The sequence below is a fragment of the Macrosteles quadrilineatus genome, unplaced genomic scaffold, assembly GCF_028750875.1.
Source record: "Macrosteles quadrilineatus isolate MER2022 unplaced genomic scaffold, UCM_ALF_1.0 Scaffold_1__1_contigs__length_201487025, whole genome shotgun sequence".
NCBI classification, from domain to species: Eukaryota; Metazoa; Arthropoda; class Insecta; order Hemiptera; family Cicadellidae; genus Macrosteles; species Macrosteles quadrilineatus.
The window spans coordinates 58099050-58115536 of record NW_026542594.1 but is presented as its reverse complement, the minus strand read 5'-3'; the positions used below and the strand labels follow the sequence as shown (position 1 = coordinate 58115536).

General features: G+C 34.4%; 1 protein-coding gene across 3 annotated transcripts in view; it reads right to left on the bottom strand.

Annotated features, from left to right (window-relative positions):
- Nucleotides 1–16487, bottom strand: part of LOC128983208 (nucleolar complex protein 2 homolog) — a 182470-nt gene that overhangs the window by 112330 nt on the left and 53653 nt on the right. For all 3 annotated transcript variants that reach the window (XM_054402415.1, XM_054402416.1, XM_054402417.1), the window contains exons 6-7: nt 14121–14284; nt 12820–13047 (exon numbers count right to left, since the gene is read on the bottom strand). In XM_054402415.1, the coding sequence (XP_054258390.1) occupies nt 12820–13047; nt 14121–14284 (392 nt within the window). The remainder of the gene's footprint in view (nt 1–12819; nt 13048–14120; nt 14285–16487) is intronic.

The window sequence follows — 16487 nt, the reverse complement described above, 5'->3', positions numbered from 1 at the left end:
GAAAATATATAAATCTATACTGTACAAATAAAATTACAGCTTTGTCTGTACATTGCTTAGAATCATGCATTTTTTGGTTATTTTTACGTTTCATAGCCTAAGAAAGCCGAATCCAGTCTTATCTCAATTTCTGTCTGTCTGTTTGTCTGTTTGCCTATTCTGTCATTCCGTCTGTGACGCCAAAATGTCATTTTAAGCGGCCTACTCCTAGAAAACTAGAGTTGCGATCAAGGTTCTAATAATTTTTCTGTATTTACTGGATTGGTGAGAGTGTCTTTGGCTATAAAACATGGCCTCGCTTCTTTGAAAACAAAATAACGAACCATCAAAAACCCTATTTGGTTTGAATTTTGTCAAATTTTCTCCCAATGTTTACTATTACATTTTATGAAATAACGATCAGCCGTTTGGATTAGTTCTCACTTCTAGCTGTCACTGATATGTTTACATAAAAAGTTGTTTACAAATACCGCAACCATTTCCGATCAAGTTTTGTTAGCACATCCAAACCAAGTGAGATTAAAAACGTTGTGCCTTACTTAACCGGTTTAATTAATCGCAAGTGCAACGATTGTTCTTGAGTTTTGAAAAACCGGGGAAAATACTGTGAAACAGTGCTGTATTAGTGCTGGGAAACTTACATTTTTTTATCATCGTCACCAATAGCTTACAAAACAGCTTTCCACTCATTTACGGCGCTTCAAGGACAGTTGTGTTAAGTGCAAAGTAAAAAATCAGAACTGCAGTGGGTGATCGTGGATGTTGCTGCGATCTTGGAAGATATTTCTGATTTCGTTGTGTTGTGATCGTAACAGAGGTTTAACTTACAGATGTAGCTAAACTCACTTTTCCAATGGGCCACTGGCTGCCATTTTTGGTTTCTACTTACTTACATTTCGACAACGATATCGGTACTTTTCCTATTAAGGAAGTAAAACTACAGTCCAACCTCAGTATAACGAATCTGAAGGGACCGAACTGAAAATTCGTTATATCAAGGATTTCGTTAAAACGAGGTTCGTTATATAGAGGTTATGTTTGCAGGAATTTCGCTAAGTCGAGGTTCAGAACCAGCGTCGGTCAATATAGGCCGGGATTAGTCATCATTAAAACACAATTAAAGTAGCATAGGCTACAATACTTTACAGTACAGTGTTTACATTGTACAGTAGAACCTAAATTATCCGGCATAATAAAGGGGAGGGATCTTGAATATTGCGCAATCATGACAATGGCTTTGACCTTGGTACAGGTTAAAAACTGTAAGTTTAAAATCACAGCTTGTTCTAACCCTCCTAAAACCTAGCCAAACAATGTATTGCGTAGTCATAAACGATGTAAAGAATAAAACAAAACAGTAGAATGTAGAAAGTTTTGTAAGCTACCGCTCGCGATAGGCCGGTAGGCTACTTACAGTACAGTAGGCCTACTGATTTATCACAACAGAGGAATGTCAATAATAATCATTAACTATATCATTGGTGTTGCTAGTTGAAACAAATCGTATTGAAAACAATACAGTAAATTATTAGATAAGTCATTATAAAAGTGTATAATCAATAGCCAACTTAAAGATAATAAAAACACTCGAAAAAGGAATGTTAAAATAACGATGTTGCTATTCTTTCTCTTTAGTTTTGTTTTTATATTCTTTCTTAGGTTTCTCTTTATCCAAAAATTTGTACAATTCACCATAGTTACTTATCGCCCAATCACAGCTTACTAAACATTACGTCGTCATCAGTCCTCAGAGAATGAAATCAGTTCTCAGTTGCAACATAGCGCGCGCAGCGACAGCAGACAGACATGTGTAAAACGGAGCAGACGAATGTTAGCGCAAGCGATGACGTCACCTTTCCATTTCATTTGATAAAGAAACAGATTTTTCAAAAACAATAATGGGGTGGGGGATTTGTTATATCGAGGGAAAGACGTAGACAATTCGTTATGCAGAGGTTCTGACAATGATAAATTCGCTATATTGAGGTGTCTTATTTTAGCCGAAATCACAAAAAATTCGTTAAATCAAGGTCGTTGTTATGGTTTGTTCGTTATGTAGAGGTAAAATATACATTGTGTCTTATGGAGAGTTCTAGGGGATTTAAAAAAATTCGTTATATCAAGGAATTCGTTGTATCGAGGTTCGTTATATCAAGGTTAGACTGTACCAACGTCCGAAACCCCTGATTTGTGCGTTTTTCGTCACATTTCCTCCGAATGTTTGCTAGATATATGTACCGATTATCGTTTAGAGATTACGTAATCTTTTAAATAAGAAACCTTTGTTTGGATAAAGGAGGTTTCTTCAAACTGTCATTAATATGTTAACATTAAAAGTTGCTATTATTTGTACTATTAATGGAAAATAATTTTGATTTTCGAAAACTTAAAAAATTTAAAACCAAGGGAGATCAATAACTTCTGAACAGCACAACATCAAGTGAAAGTTTTTTTTTTTAGAAAACCATATAGTGAGTTTTTAAAGCGTTGTTAACGTTACATGTTACATAATTTGTGGCCTGTCTATTTATTTATTTTTATATTTGCCAACGGATTAACACCTATAATACAGTTTAATTAGAAGGACAGTTTGAATTGGTCGTAAGTACTATAGTTCTTTTCTTAAATGTGAACGTTGGTTTTTGGTACTGATACTTTTCCTTAGAACCGTTGGTACTAGTAAGAAACATTTTTACGTACAAACACATCACTATTTACAACTATAGTTATCGTTAAAGCTGCACCTTATTTCTTATTCAATTAAATTGATGTCTTACTGTATAAGTTTGCTGTGTGAAAAGTAACTTTCAATTACAGGCCTAACTTAGGGCTATGCCTCATAGATCTATAAAGCAATTCCTTGTATCATTATAAAATATGGACTAACACGATCGGGTGACATTTAATTGCGAAGCATTCGTTTTGGCTTTGAAACTGTCAGATATTGTACTTGCGAAGGTTTATATGTATTCCTATATAGGAATAGTTTTGCCAGCGTATCTGGAAAAATGCACACTAAATATGCAAACCAGCTCCTGTTCTGAATATAAGGTTTCAACTTACTACAAGATTCCAGTAGGCCCTACGTAGAACGGGCAAACAGCTAGTAAGTAAATAAATGCACAGTCCACAAAACATTGATACGTTAACAACGTAAAGCTTCAAAAATTCATGATGGTTTGCTATAAAAATATGTCACTACTGTTTTATCATTTTCATAGCATAAGCTAACATTTTCGAGTCCAGACAGAAAACGCAAAAATTAGAGTGCGAGAGTGTTTTGCGCCAACTCTCGCAATGCTGTTTTAGCGCTAACACTGCTCGCCATTTTAGTCATCGGAATGAGCATTCTCAGTTAAAGAAATAACATTTATGATTACTGTAATATTAATTGCCTGACACAAGTATTCAATTTGTATATATTACTGATTAAATAATCCGAAAATTAAAACTAACCCTTAAACCTGCAATTTATCAATAACTTCTTAAATAGTGATATGTCGATGTAACAGAAACATCACCACTGTCTTTCGTGGTCGTGACAAAATTCTGATATTTTTCAGAGGTAACGGAAACATTTTAATCCTCTTCCGCGCACACGGAAATGTCATCGTCGTCATGCTCGATCGCGGAAAAATCACTAACAAATCCCACGGCCGTTTGGACATTATCGTCGTCTCCCGCGGTCACGGAAACGCCATCTTCATGTGCGATCGTGGCTAATTGATAAGTCCTGGTAAAACACAAAATTTACGCACAATTCCCGGGTTTTTCCCGGTTCAAAAAATTCACGCATAATTCCCGGTCGGTGGACACCCTGACAGGCAAATGGACAGACAAACAGACAGACAAAAATTTAGATAAGACTCGTTTCAGCTTTCTTAGGCTATGAAACGTAAAATAACCAAAAACTCCATGATTCTAAGCAATGTACAGATAAAACTGTAATTTTATTTAAATATGTCTCTTTCCGACTTACAGAAAATACTTGTTTTTAAATCATAAACTAGTATCTGTAGAAATCAGTAGTCCAGTCTATATAGTAAGTGTGTCCGGTCAGAGTATGAATGCGAGGTGTGTGTGAGATGACGAAGCTACAGTCGCGTTGCAGGGCCGGGCAGAGCGGGTGGGCACTGGAGCTGCGCTACGCGGGAGGGGGGGGGGGACCGGAGCCCGAGAGAAATAATGATAATTTCTTTAAAAAACAATTCCTAAACGACCATTTGGCCGAATTATCTGAAAACAGCAAAATTCTTTTAAATTTTTTCAATACAAAATGACTACCTGTGATGAAAAAAAAATAATTACAGAAAAAAAAATTTTTATAAAACTTTTTTGTAAATAAATTTTAAAAAACATTAGCAAAAAAGCGTGAATGTCTTATACATATCATTTACAAAACCGTTTACAAAACAAAAATCTGTTAATAAATACGGACATTATAAGTGGTACAAATTTGCCGCAGAGGTGCTGCTATCTATCGGGCCAGAAACACAACTTTTTCAGGGATGTTTAGCCTTAAGAAGTCTACACAATTCTTAAAATACAGTTTTAGCACTAATTGCTTGTTTCACTAATACAAATAGTGCAATTGTTTTATCACGATCATAACATTTTTTTACTATCATGTTATAAACATGCAACAGCGCGATGCAGGCATGTGCAGAACGATCGAATGTGATCGCCAAGTTTATGAAGCCTTACTTCCTGATAGGCAATAAGCGACCTGATGGTTTTATCAAGAATTTTCATACTAATTATTGAATTATTAATTAATATTTTTCTCGCTCAAAGTTTGTTCCTATCCTAAAAATAAAAAAAATCCCTGCTTAGTGACATTTTTAAGTTCACAAGTTTGTAATCCTTATAATATTCCCCTTTAAAAAACATATTATTCAAATCAAATCGAATCAAAATTGGTATTTAATGCAGATTACAACGGTATAGGTTTCAATATGGACAATTGAATTGTGTAAATTTAGGGAAGCGTTTAAACAAGCGGTTTGTATATGATCCGCGTGCTTCCTACACCCGTGGAGGCAGCCCGGTGACGTCACAGCCACACGGCAGTGGGACCACTTTGCTAGTCGACGTGAGCCAGCCCCTGTATTCTATAGCCCCAGCATGTTTGTCCAGTCCACGGTGAAGAGGATTTTTGAGGCAGAGATGTTTGTGCAGATAAAGTCAATGGAAGTTGCACTAGTTTTTGTGATTCTGGTTGCTGGGAGGGAAGTCTTCTGATGTTGTAAGTGGATATTTCCTTAATTAAAAGTATATTTCCTGCATTATCTTTTAATCTGTCAATATTTATACCTCCCATTATGATCAATGATTTTGATTGGGTTTGTGTTGCATCTAGAATATTGCGAATAGTATCTAGGGCAGGGCCTATAGGGGCGTTTGGTGACCGGTAAACACCAAGGATATTTAGCTGGTTTTTATCAACCTGTATATTAAAGATGGCAACTTCAGAGGTGAGTTCATTGCAGTACTCAGCTACATTGACAGACTTGGCAGTTGTTAGTGAGTTAGTTCTCTTATGTAGATGGCAACAGGAATGGATATAAGCAAAACATAATCTACAATATAATTAGAAACATCAAGAGAAAGAAAAATATAAACCAAGAACACAACAAAGAAAGAAGAAAGAGAAATTCATTAACATCCCATTCAATACAACTCTTAACAGGGCTACAAGAAAAACTTTTCAAAATTCTGAATACAAAATTGGCTTCAAAACAAAAGATAACACTTTCAATATGATAACAAATAATATTACTACAAATAAAGAACATCAAGACATCTACGACAAAATTAACTGCACTGATTGTGAACACTTGTACATTGGTCAGACAGGACGCTCTTTTAAATCTAGATTCAAAGAGCACATTCAAGTACTTAAGAGTAACAACAGAACATCCATGAAATAAAACTTTGCTGAATACCTTTTATCGACCAACCACAATTACACGAATTTAAAAAACAACATGAAAATGCTTAAAGTTTTAAACAAAGGGAATCAAATGGATTCAACTGGAGAATATCTCATATACAAAGAAAATCTAAACAATCCAAATCTTATTATTAAAAAAATTTGGTTTTTCTTTTCCGAGTTCGTTTGGCTCTTCTACCCAACCGATTTTCATGATTGAGGTATCAAATTGAAGGTATGCACGCACAGATTTGCCATCAAGCATCGGCATATAATTATCTATAGTATTACTCGGTTTATACTAGGGGTGTGCGAATAGTGATTTTCAACCTCGAGCCGAGCCGAGCCGAGCTTTTTCAAAAATTTTCGAGCTCGAGCTTTTTTGAGCCGAGCTTTTTCTAGCGTCGCTTTATCTAAATTATTAAACTTTTTTTTCTTAAAAAAGTGCATAATAATAATTTTTCAGTCAAGTTTTAAATAAACACAATTTTATTTTAATATGTTTAAAAACATTGAGAATTGTCAAGACATGAAATAGTAGATAATCACGATAAGAACTGAACTGAACTAAATTAAGATGCAAGAAATAAAAGGATAATTGAAGGCCTGACGAGATATGCAGTGCAGACTGAGACAATACAATCAGATTGTCTTTCATAACAGAACAGCAACGCGACCTTGAATGACGACAAAACAACTAGCAAGTCGATTACATTATTATGTATATTGTAACTACTATGAATATTTAATTCTATTTTGTATAAATAAATACAAAATAAATTTAAGAACACGATTATTCTTGTTGTTTTCCATGCACAAAATATTTTAGTTTTATCAATTGTATTAATAAAAAAAGAACATAGTTGGTTTGGATCCAAAAAGGTGGAGAGACAAGTAAAAAGTAAACTTATATATTAAAAAAGATATAATTGACATATGGAGGAAATAGACCAAAACACTAAAATTAATAGAATAACACACAAAGTAAACAAGTTATGAAATAAAGAACACTATGAATTAACACTGTCACTCAGTTTTGTTATCTAGAAGGGTCGGGGAACTAATCAATAAATAGCCAAAACCAGTTTCCTCCCCTTCTTGCAGTCTCACCACCACCCCTCCCCCCTAAACCGGGAGGCCCAGCACTTTGTCCTTGAAACACTCTAGCCTCTGAAACAATAAACCCTTACACCCGTGTTGCTGTTTTGACAACAGGTTTATGAATGTGATCACTATTTTTTTATTTTCCAGAATTAACTATCAATTATTATTATTTGCAAGTTACAAATAGGAAACTACATCACATTATGGTATTCAATGTATTTTATAGAATAAAATGTTTGTTTATAAAGTTTGACTGGCCACACAATTTTGTACCTTTTTTATTTTGTATAATGTAACAGTTACCTTGATGATTATATGTATCAATAAGTGGTGCGTGCTGTAGTGAATGCTTTTTATTATCAAAATAAGTAATGAATTATTAATTGTTGATAATAATACATGTATTATTATCAAAAAAATGCATTACTTATTTTGATAATAAAAAGCATTCACTACAGCACGCACCACTTATTGATACATATAATCATCAAGGTAACTGTTACATTATACAAAATAAAAAAGGTACAAAATTGTGTGGCCAGTGAAACTTTATAAACAAACATTTTATTCTATAAAATACATATGGTAAATAGGGGTTGGTTTAAAGGAAATAAAATACAAAACAGATAATTAATTATTTTGATAAACATTACATAGAAAGGTTATAGGATTGATTGAACTAAAATAACTGCAGGGAAACTTATTGAACTTGTTGAAAGTAGAAAAGTCTTCAACCACTATCTGTTTAATCAGTACATTGTTATAGAGAGAGAGAGAGAGAGAGAGAGAGAAAGAGAGATAGCAGATAGGGGCGTTTGATAAGGAATCTGAAAAAGTAAACAAACAAGGAACAACGACACGACGATACTGTTTACAGCCTTATTGTGTCGCCCACTACATTTGCACACGTGACCACTTTTTGTTTCTTCCTTATCTTTCATCCGTCCCAAAATAGAATTCCTGAAATTGTTTGTTGGTATAATCTCCCCTCCCACACAAGGCGCAGTGCTCAGTGCGCACTGTAGGTTGTCACGGCAACCATGTGTCGTCATAGCGACTAGCCAATCACGCACTCGCACTGCGTTGTATATTACGATACGAATAGCTGTTAGAAAGACAACGCGATAGGTGGTCGTTTGTCTCTTTCCTATCTCCTCAAAATTACGATCGATAATCATTGCGTCTTGACTGAGCTGAGGTTCGTGCTTATCAAACCTCGAATGCATGAACAACGTAGATTTGTGATAACATTGTTCTCAATTATGACCCAAATTAAGTGTTTTGACTTAGTATAAAAGCTCGGCTCGAACTTCGAGCTTTTTCAAAATGCCTCGAGTCGAGCCGAATAATGAAAAGCTCGACCAAAAAGCTCGAAGATTCGAGTACTCGCACACCCCTAGTTTATACGTAAACAAAATTAGCTCCCCATGTATTTCTTATGGGAGTTAAATTTGGCTTTTCTTTGCCGAGTTTGTTGGGCTCTTCTACCCGAACGATTTTCATGATTGAGGTCTCAAATTGAAGGTATGCACGCACAGATTTGCCATCAAGCATCGGCATATATTTATCTATAATCCCACTCGGTGTATATGCAAATGAAATTTTCTCCCCATGTATTTCTTATGGAAGTTAAATTTGGGTTTTCTTTGCCGAGTTCGTTTGCCCATTCTGCCCGATCGATTTTCATGATTGAGGTCTCAAATTGAAGGTATGCACGCAAAGATTTGCCATAAAGCATTGGCATATATTTATCTATTATCCCACTTGGTGTATATACAAACGAAATTCGCTTCCCATGTATTTCTTATGGAAGTTAAATTTGGTTTTTCTTTGCCGAGTTCGATTGGCTCTTCTACCCGATCGATTTTCATGATTGGGGTCTCGAATTGAAGGTATGCACGCACAAATTTGCCATCAATCATCTACAAATATTTACCTACAGTATTACACGACCAGAACTTGATTTATTTTATAATTAAGATATGGTTACAAATCAATAGCTCCAGTATTTCCATGTTTTTCTATATGTTTTAGACACAAACTTATCAGTAAATTATAGGATTTAATTTGAGATATAGATCACAGAATCAGTTAAGCTCAAGATACTGTATTACTCAATCAAAAATTATAAATTTGATTATTTCTCGGATATAATAATTATTTTAACGCTGCGCAGCAGCATGGGTCCTCTAGTCATATTTTAAATAGCTAAATTCCTTAAAGAAACCCAATCTTTGACCAAATTTTAGAATTAAATAATCAGTACAGTAACAAAAAGTTTTCCAAATCCTGTCTGATTCTATAAATCATCTGTATAATCTAAATTATATTTATTTATATACAAACAAACAATACAAACAAAAGTTGAGTATTTAATGTTATTTTAAGTAGAGGTGTGCGGATAGTGAAATTTCATTTCGGATCGGATTTGGATCGGATAGTTGAGGCTCGGTTCGGATCGGATCGGATATTGGGAGGTTCGGATTCGGATATTTTCGGATTCGGATAGTTCGGCGCGGTTAATAATAAGCTGCATATGCATTTTTAACATATAAAACATTGTAAAGCTGTGTAAATATTAAATAAACATAAATGGTGATTTTGAATCATAAAATTTCAAATTAGCCACGTCAACAGTTTTTCTCTCTTGAAAATCACAATTCACAACATCTATTTTCAAAAGTTGGTTGCTTGAATTAAGTACACTAGCAGCCGAAATCTTCACACAACACTTAAGCTCAGCAGGACTGATGTCAAAACGTTTGGGTTTGTTTACTTGAGGTTATGTTTTATGTTGTTTCCTGGTTCTCACAAGACAAGGATTTCTATCTCAATTTTATTTTCACATTGTATTTCCTTACGTTTTTGGAACAGATTATTGGCCTTAAGTGGCATTCTTGGGGTTTGCCAAGTTTAGAAAACATCACTAATACACTAAACTGGGCTCTAGATTTGATGTTGTGGCAAGTTAATTAGAGCTATTAGGCTTTATAACTCTGTAAAAGGTGTGTATCCCTGAATTTATAAATTTCATTCTACACTTATTCACTGCCAAACATAATTCAGTAGAACCTTGATGAACCAAGAATTACACTAGCCTACATAACTTCATTACCCCAAGTAAAATACCAAGATAAGTTTTAAAAGTTAAAAAGTTATAAGTTTGTTAAAAATGGATTTTAAATTCAACAATTATTGCAGTCCATTATTGTTATGCAGTATGGTCCCAAGTTATTGTTTTTGATTTTGAAACATCACAGTTCATTTGAAAAAATTAAAGTTGAAGCAGCCCAAGATCAACAAGTCATGTACAACAATAGTTTTTTTACAAGCTTTCTCCAGACCACTGGGGAGGGTCGGGTCTGATAAGCCGTCTATTGTTCACTTCAACCCTCATTAGTGCCTCTCGGCTGCACTCAGTGGGGAACCCAATACCACAAATCAATCTTTTAAATGAATAAACATATTTGGTAATAATTGTTTTATTGATATTCACCTTGAAATTCCAATAAATTTGGTGTAAAATTTGACAAAAACCGGCTAATTTATTAATACATTACCAATCAAGTACATTGGTAATTAAATAATAGGTAAAAATTAACCAATTTTCGTCAAGTTTTACCCCCTGCTGTGCTATGTCACAAAAGCTGATAACGACATGGGCAACTAGGCAACTTGTTGAATGCGTGATGAAGGGAAACCCAAGAAATAGAAGAACAAAGAGAAAGTATAATGACGTTGTTATCTTTATACCCTTTTTACAATTGCTGTTATTGTTATTATCTTTATGTAAGATTTTATGATTTTGTTTTATAGGTTTATAAAATAATTCTTTTTAACCACGGGAATATCAATTTATAATTTATCAACGTTTTTCTCTTGAAACAGCAATACCGGATGTATAATAAAGGTCAATGACCTAAAATATCTTGATTGTGCAATATTGTATTTTGATGTTGAAATTCAAATCATGACAAAAGTTTGTATATTTCCCCTGGTCCCTATCATTTAATCATTTTATATAGGCTACACAATCAATACTAAATAATCGTGGTTAGTTCTAATTTTATTTTTGATTATTCAAAGTTTCTACACAATAAGACAATTCAAAGTCAAACCGGGCAATGAATACTCTAAAAACAACGTATCTTGTCCTGTGATTGGAATACCACTCGCCAGTCCTTTAGATTTAGGGAAGTAGTGCAAGTCTATATATAGCTTCAAGGTCGTACCCACCCCTTCCCCCCTCACGGCCTACTCGACTCACTGTTGCTACCCGTTACCCGGGCTCCTTTCGAGGTCATTGCCCAACCCCTCCCACCCTTCTATTGTGTTGCCTTTCTATTGTTTCTATTCTGACTTTTTTCGGGAAACATTAAATCTGTTGTTTACGTAACAGCACATAAGTAGGCTGGATTTTTATGATTTAAAACAGTACTGTAAAAAAAACTATTACGCATAGCGCCCCTAGTATCAGGAGACAAGCACGAGTTGACTATGGAAGTTCTTTTCTGCTTTATGTATGTTCGTTCCAGACGAATCTAATCGTAAAGCAAAACAACTGATAACGTTCCAGACGAATCTAATCATAAAGCAAAACAGCTGATAACGACTAAACTTGACATCGGTATTGCATCATACGGCTTCTTTGTCCTTTGCTGTTACGTCGTCGTCGTTGGAAACGTATTGCCGTAATTTTGTCCAGAGATACTAATGATGGTTATGAAGATTAAGTTTTCTGTCCAAAACGTCAAAATATGTTGTCTATCCGAAAAAGTCGGATATATAACGGATAGTATCGGATATCAAATTTAGGCTCGGTTTGGATACGGATATCCGAACCGAGCCTAAATTTGATATTTGAGTACGATACGGATATCCGAACCGAACCGAATCCGACCCGATTTTTCGGATAACCGCACACCTCTAATTTTAAGTTTGAAAATGGACTTATGCCCGAAACATGTCACTTCTATTAAAAAAAAATATAATATTCAGGGTGCTCAGTTGTACTTTATTTACTACAATAATTTAACACATTTATTCCCTATTTAAATTGAATTATTTTAACGAGTACTTAGGTTTGCTGCAACAGGGAGGGTAAAAAAGTGTTTTTTTTATAAAATGTTAATAGTTTAGTAAAAAATGAATGTCAAATTTGATCAAGACATGTCCATAAACAAATAAACTACAACAGTTGACTTATTCTCCATAAGAATAACATGGGAATTTTAAATTTACAATTTTTTTGAATTTTCTCCATAACCATTAGGCGCACAATAACGCTTCAATATACTAAATTATTTGTTTTTTAAGCTCTACAAAATGATTTGGAAAGAAATTGTGAAATTTTCTGGTTTTAGGGTCAAAAATGGGAAAACCCTATTTTTACCCCATAAAACCCCCCATAAACCCCTGTTCCCACAGCCCGATCATGCTGGTTTGCAAACTCGTTCGAATAAATGTAGGTTTACACATTTTATACCAAACTTCATTAAAATCGGATCATTTTTGCTCGAGTTATCGGGCAAAAATGATCGGACATATATATATGAATCTGAACTAATGGTGTTTTTGGCTTCTAGGGACCTCAAAACGAAAAAGTAAATCGGTCCCGGGTCCAGGTCCTACCATGAGTACTACTGAGTACTACGGTAATAGCTTATTCCCTATATACATTTACATTTTAAAATGTAAATGACAATGAGGTAAAACGACACAAAATAAACACCTCAGCCAAATTATTACTAACTTACAGTGCCAAAATTTTAACTAGTGTATACCTTGAGAACTGAGTCAAGAAGAGACTTTTGCTGATTAGTGGTGAGACGTAGAATACACAGAAACGCAATGACCCGAGCTGTCTCTTCATCACTGGTTGACCACAGACTGACCAGCTGTTTGAGCACACTCTTGGTAAGTGAGTGGTAGTATCCTAGGAACACCGTCATCTGATGTAAGTGCTTGAGTAGCACTGTCAGAATGTTGGCAGAACTTACAGCTCCTAGTAGCTATAACAAGCCATAGGACACAATAATAATATTGGGCTAAATAGAATAGATTTTTACAAAATATACTTAAAAAAGTGTCTTTCTTGTGTGCTGTAGTTTGAAAATGTTATACAGAACACTCTGTACGGTGGCTTATTCGGGTTACCCTTTATTCGCTCCTGTCTACCATATCTGATGGAGCTAGGATAGGGGCATAGAGTAAGAAAACATGTTATAAATCTATCAAATAAATAAGAAGACATATTTTTTATTTGTCTTTAGGATTTTCAGAATTATAACATAAAAACAAAATGAATTTGACATTGAAATTGCCATTCACTACTATTTTGAATATGATTTTTACAATCAAAGTGCAGGTTAGATTTGGATTTACATATGCTGTAAATGTAACATTGTGTAAAATTTTGGATTAAGTCCCGCGTTTTCGTTGAATTTGACTTTTTGAAACTTTAATAGGCTGCCAATTTGAAATTTTACATTGACCAAGTTGAATTTGTTCTTTGATGGTTCTTTTTTATCTTAACACACATCATAAGCCAATTTTCATAAATATCGGTTAAATAATCCTAAGATATAAAAAATGGCAGATATCTGGTAGAGCGTTTAGGGAAAAACTTTATTATTCTTGATTACCTCTTTCGTTTTGACTCATGAAACCGATTTCCGGAGTTTAGCACTTAACTTATTTTATTTAGTCACAAATATAGTAAAATCTCAACAGCCCAACATTCTCTAGAGTCACACATTCAGTTTCGCTTCAAGATTAGAATTCAGTAGTTTAAGCGGTCAACTCATTATTACCTGTTGGCGGATGTGACCAAAGAAGTTCTAAGTAGTTCAGGGAGTTTGCAGAAGTTGGTTTAACCACTTTTAAACAAGACTTTAAAGTTGGGAAAACAATGCTTTCCGATTTGCACATTTACTTTTGCCAAAGGTGGTTTTAGGGATACCTCAAATTAGTTCTTAGCAACTTTTTGCACAGTTACAAGTTGATACAAAATCATGCAAGTAAATAAATAATCAAAACTGTATATGTAAATTAGCAGGTATTGTTGTGGTCATCAAGTACAAACCTTCAGTAAATCAGTGAGATATGTCTTGATGAGGTTCTTCATCTTATTCCAGCGTTTACTCTTGGCAAGTTGGGTGGCCGAGGGGTTGTGGGAGCTCAACCCTAATACCTTGTTGATGGCAGGCTGCAGTTCCAACACACACAGTTGCACAACAGCGTTGAACACTGGGGAAATCAGATAAATAGTAATGTAAAATACCCGGGTATTTAAAACTCTGGTAAATACCCAAAATCCATAAATACCCGGGTATTTTGGGTATTTATGAAATCGATTGAAATTCATTTATATTCACCCCTAAATATGTTATTGTTATCATTACATGATAAATTAGGATAGTCTATAACACCTTTTACAGTAACATGAAGCTTTGCTAGTACCTTTTATTTAATGATTTAGCACTTTTTTAAATGAAATCAAGACAACACCTCATCAGAGAAATAGTGAACCTAAACCTACTTCTACTGTCATTAAATTATGATAGTTAAAATTGTATTGTGTAAATGGCTTGGAAGGCTCCCAAGGCCTGATTGACATAGGCAGACTGGCAGAATACTGAAAGTACAGTAGACTCCCTCTTATCCGGACTCCTCGGAACCGAGGCTAGTCCGGATAACGGTTTTTCTGGTTAAACCGACGTCCCCAAAAACTCTTTAAAACAGAAACCGTTTACTGTGATATTCGACTTAAATTTAGGAGAGCATTGTATTTAGATACGTGATCACTGGTCTCAAAACTTTCCCACGAGAACAGTTGTTTCAAAACCGCTCACTTCCTGCCAATCTAGTCAGGTTAAACCAATGGGTTGATAACAATTGTCCGGTTAAAAGATGTCCGGATAAGAGGGAGTCCACATTAAACTTTTCTGTGTTACTGCTTAGTTGGAAACAATAATATATTTGGATAAACCTACTAAAAAAATGTATCTACTGTTTTTTGGTCTAACTTAATATAATTTTGAAAGATTTATTGTGCTATAGATTCAAATTTTTTGTATCACAAGTTTATGAAATTAGTTTTTTTTTAATTTTGATACCATTGATACCAACAAAAGATCTAGAACAAAAATATTATTAAATCCTGCCATCCTACAGATTGAATTTTAATTATTTTCTTAAGTTGTTTACACATAGGCCACTACTAGGTTAAATTTTCCTGTCTTTCTAAATAATAATTATTACTTTACAAATTATTTTCCTTCACTTTCAATAAAATAAATTCATCTATCTATCATAGAAATTAAAAAATCACAAGTAGTCAGGACCAGTGCAACCATGCGACCAGGGTATTTATGCTGATTATGCTTTATGCTCAGACCAGGGTATTAATGCGATTATACCGAGAAGTAAAATGCTAGTAGTGACCATATGAAATTTTGTTTAACACATTTTATCATCATTTTACTATCCTTAGAGGGTAATAATTGCAAAAATAACATCTCAATCTTCTCTAACTTTAATACAAATTATAAATACCCAGTTTTTGGGTATTTACCCGGGCCTGGGGTGAATACCCACACTGGGTATTTACCCGACCCACATCACTACAGATTAAGAGACTGTGTAGAAGAGTGTTTTATGGCTAAAGACCAACTGGGAACCTTCTTTTGAAGTATTTTTAATTTAGTAGGTAGTCAATCCATAATCATCACCCCAAAGGGCATTATACAATCAAAATGTTGTAAAGCCAGAGATTAATAATAAGTATAGTATAAAAATAAAATGTGAGAAATAATTAGTTGCAAAACTACAGCCAGTTGACACCATGAAAAGGAAACGGAATCAATGTTACATGGCAAAGCCGGTGTAGCTGGTGAAGGACTGGGCACTGTGATTAATATCACCCCCAATTTTAATACATGTGATTAATAAAATTGGAAAGGTAATTATATCCCAAGGACAATCATACTTTAATTTATTAGGTACTAACTAGCAGAGTACCCGTCCTTCGTAGGGGGTTGGCGTATAAGTATAAAATGCTTATTGAAGTTATACTCATGCTTTGCGTTTGCATTGGAGAGGATACGGTTTGAGAAAATTTGGTTCTTTTAATTTACGGTATGCTATAGTAGTACATCTACCATAGCCATAAAGTTCTACCACTGCACCTAAACAATAAAAAACATGATTTTCTAATTTTTCTCAGCTTTTGGTTACTAGTTGGTTCAAATTAGATGTTGTCATAAAGGCAAAAAAAAAAATTAAAAGTGCTGCACCCTGTTGGTAAACTTGATAACTTTTTAATGCTATTTAATATAATAGAACAAACTTGTGTAGTTGAAACGGCTGACTAAATTCTATAATTCCTTTTAAATATGAATACTTATAAAAATAACATGGGAAACTCCAGAGCCACTGGGGCAGAGCCCGA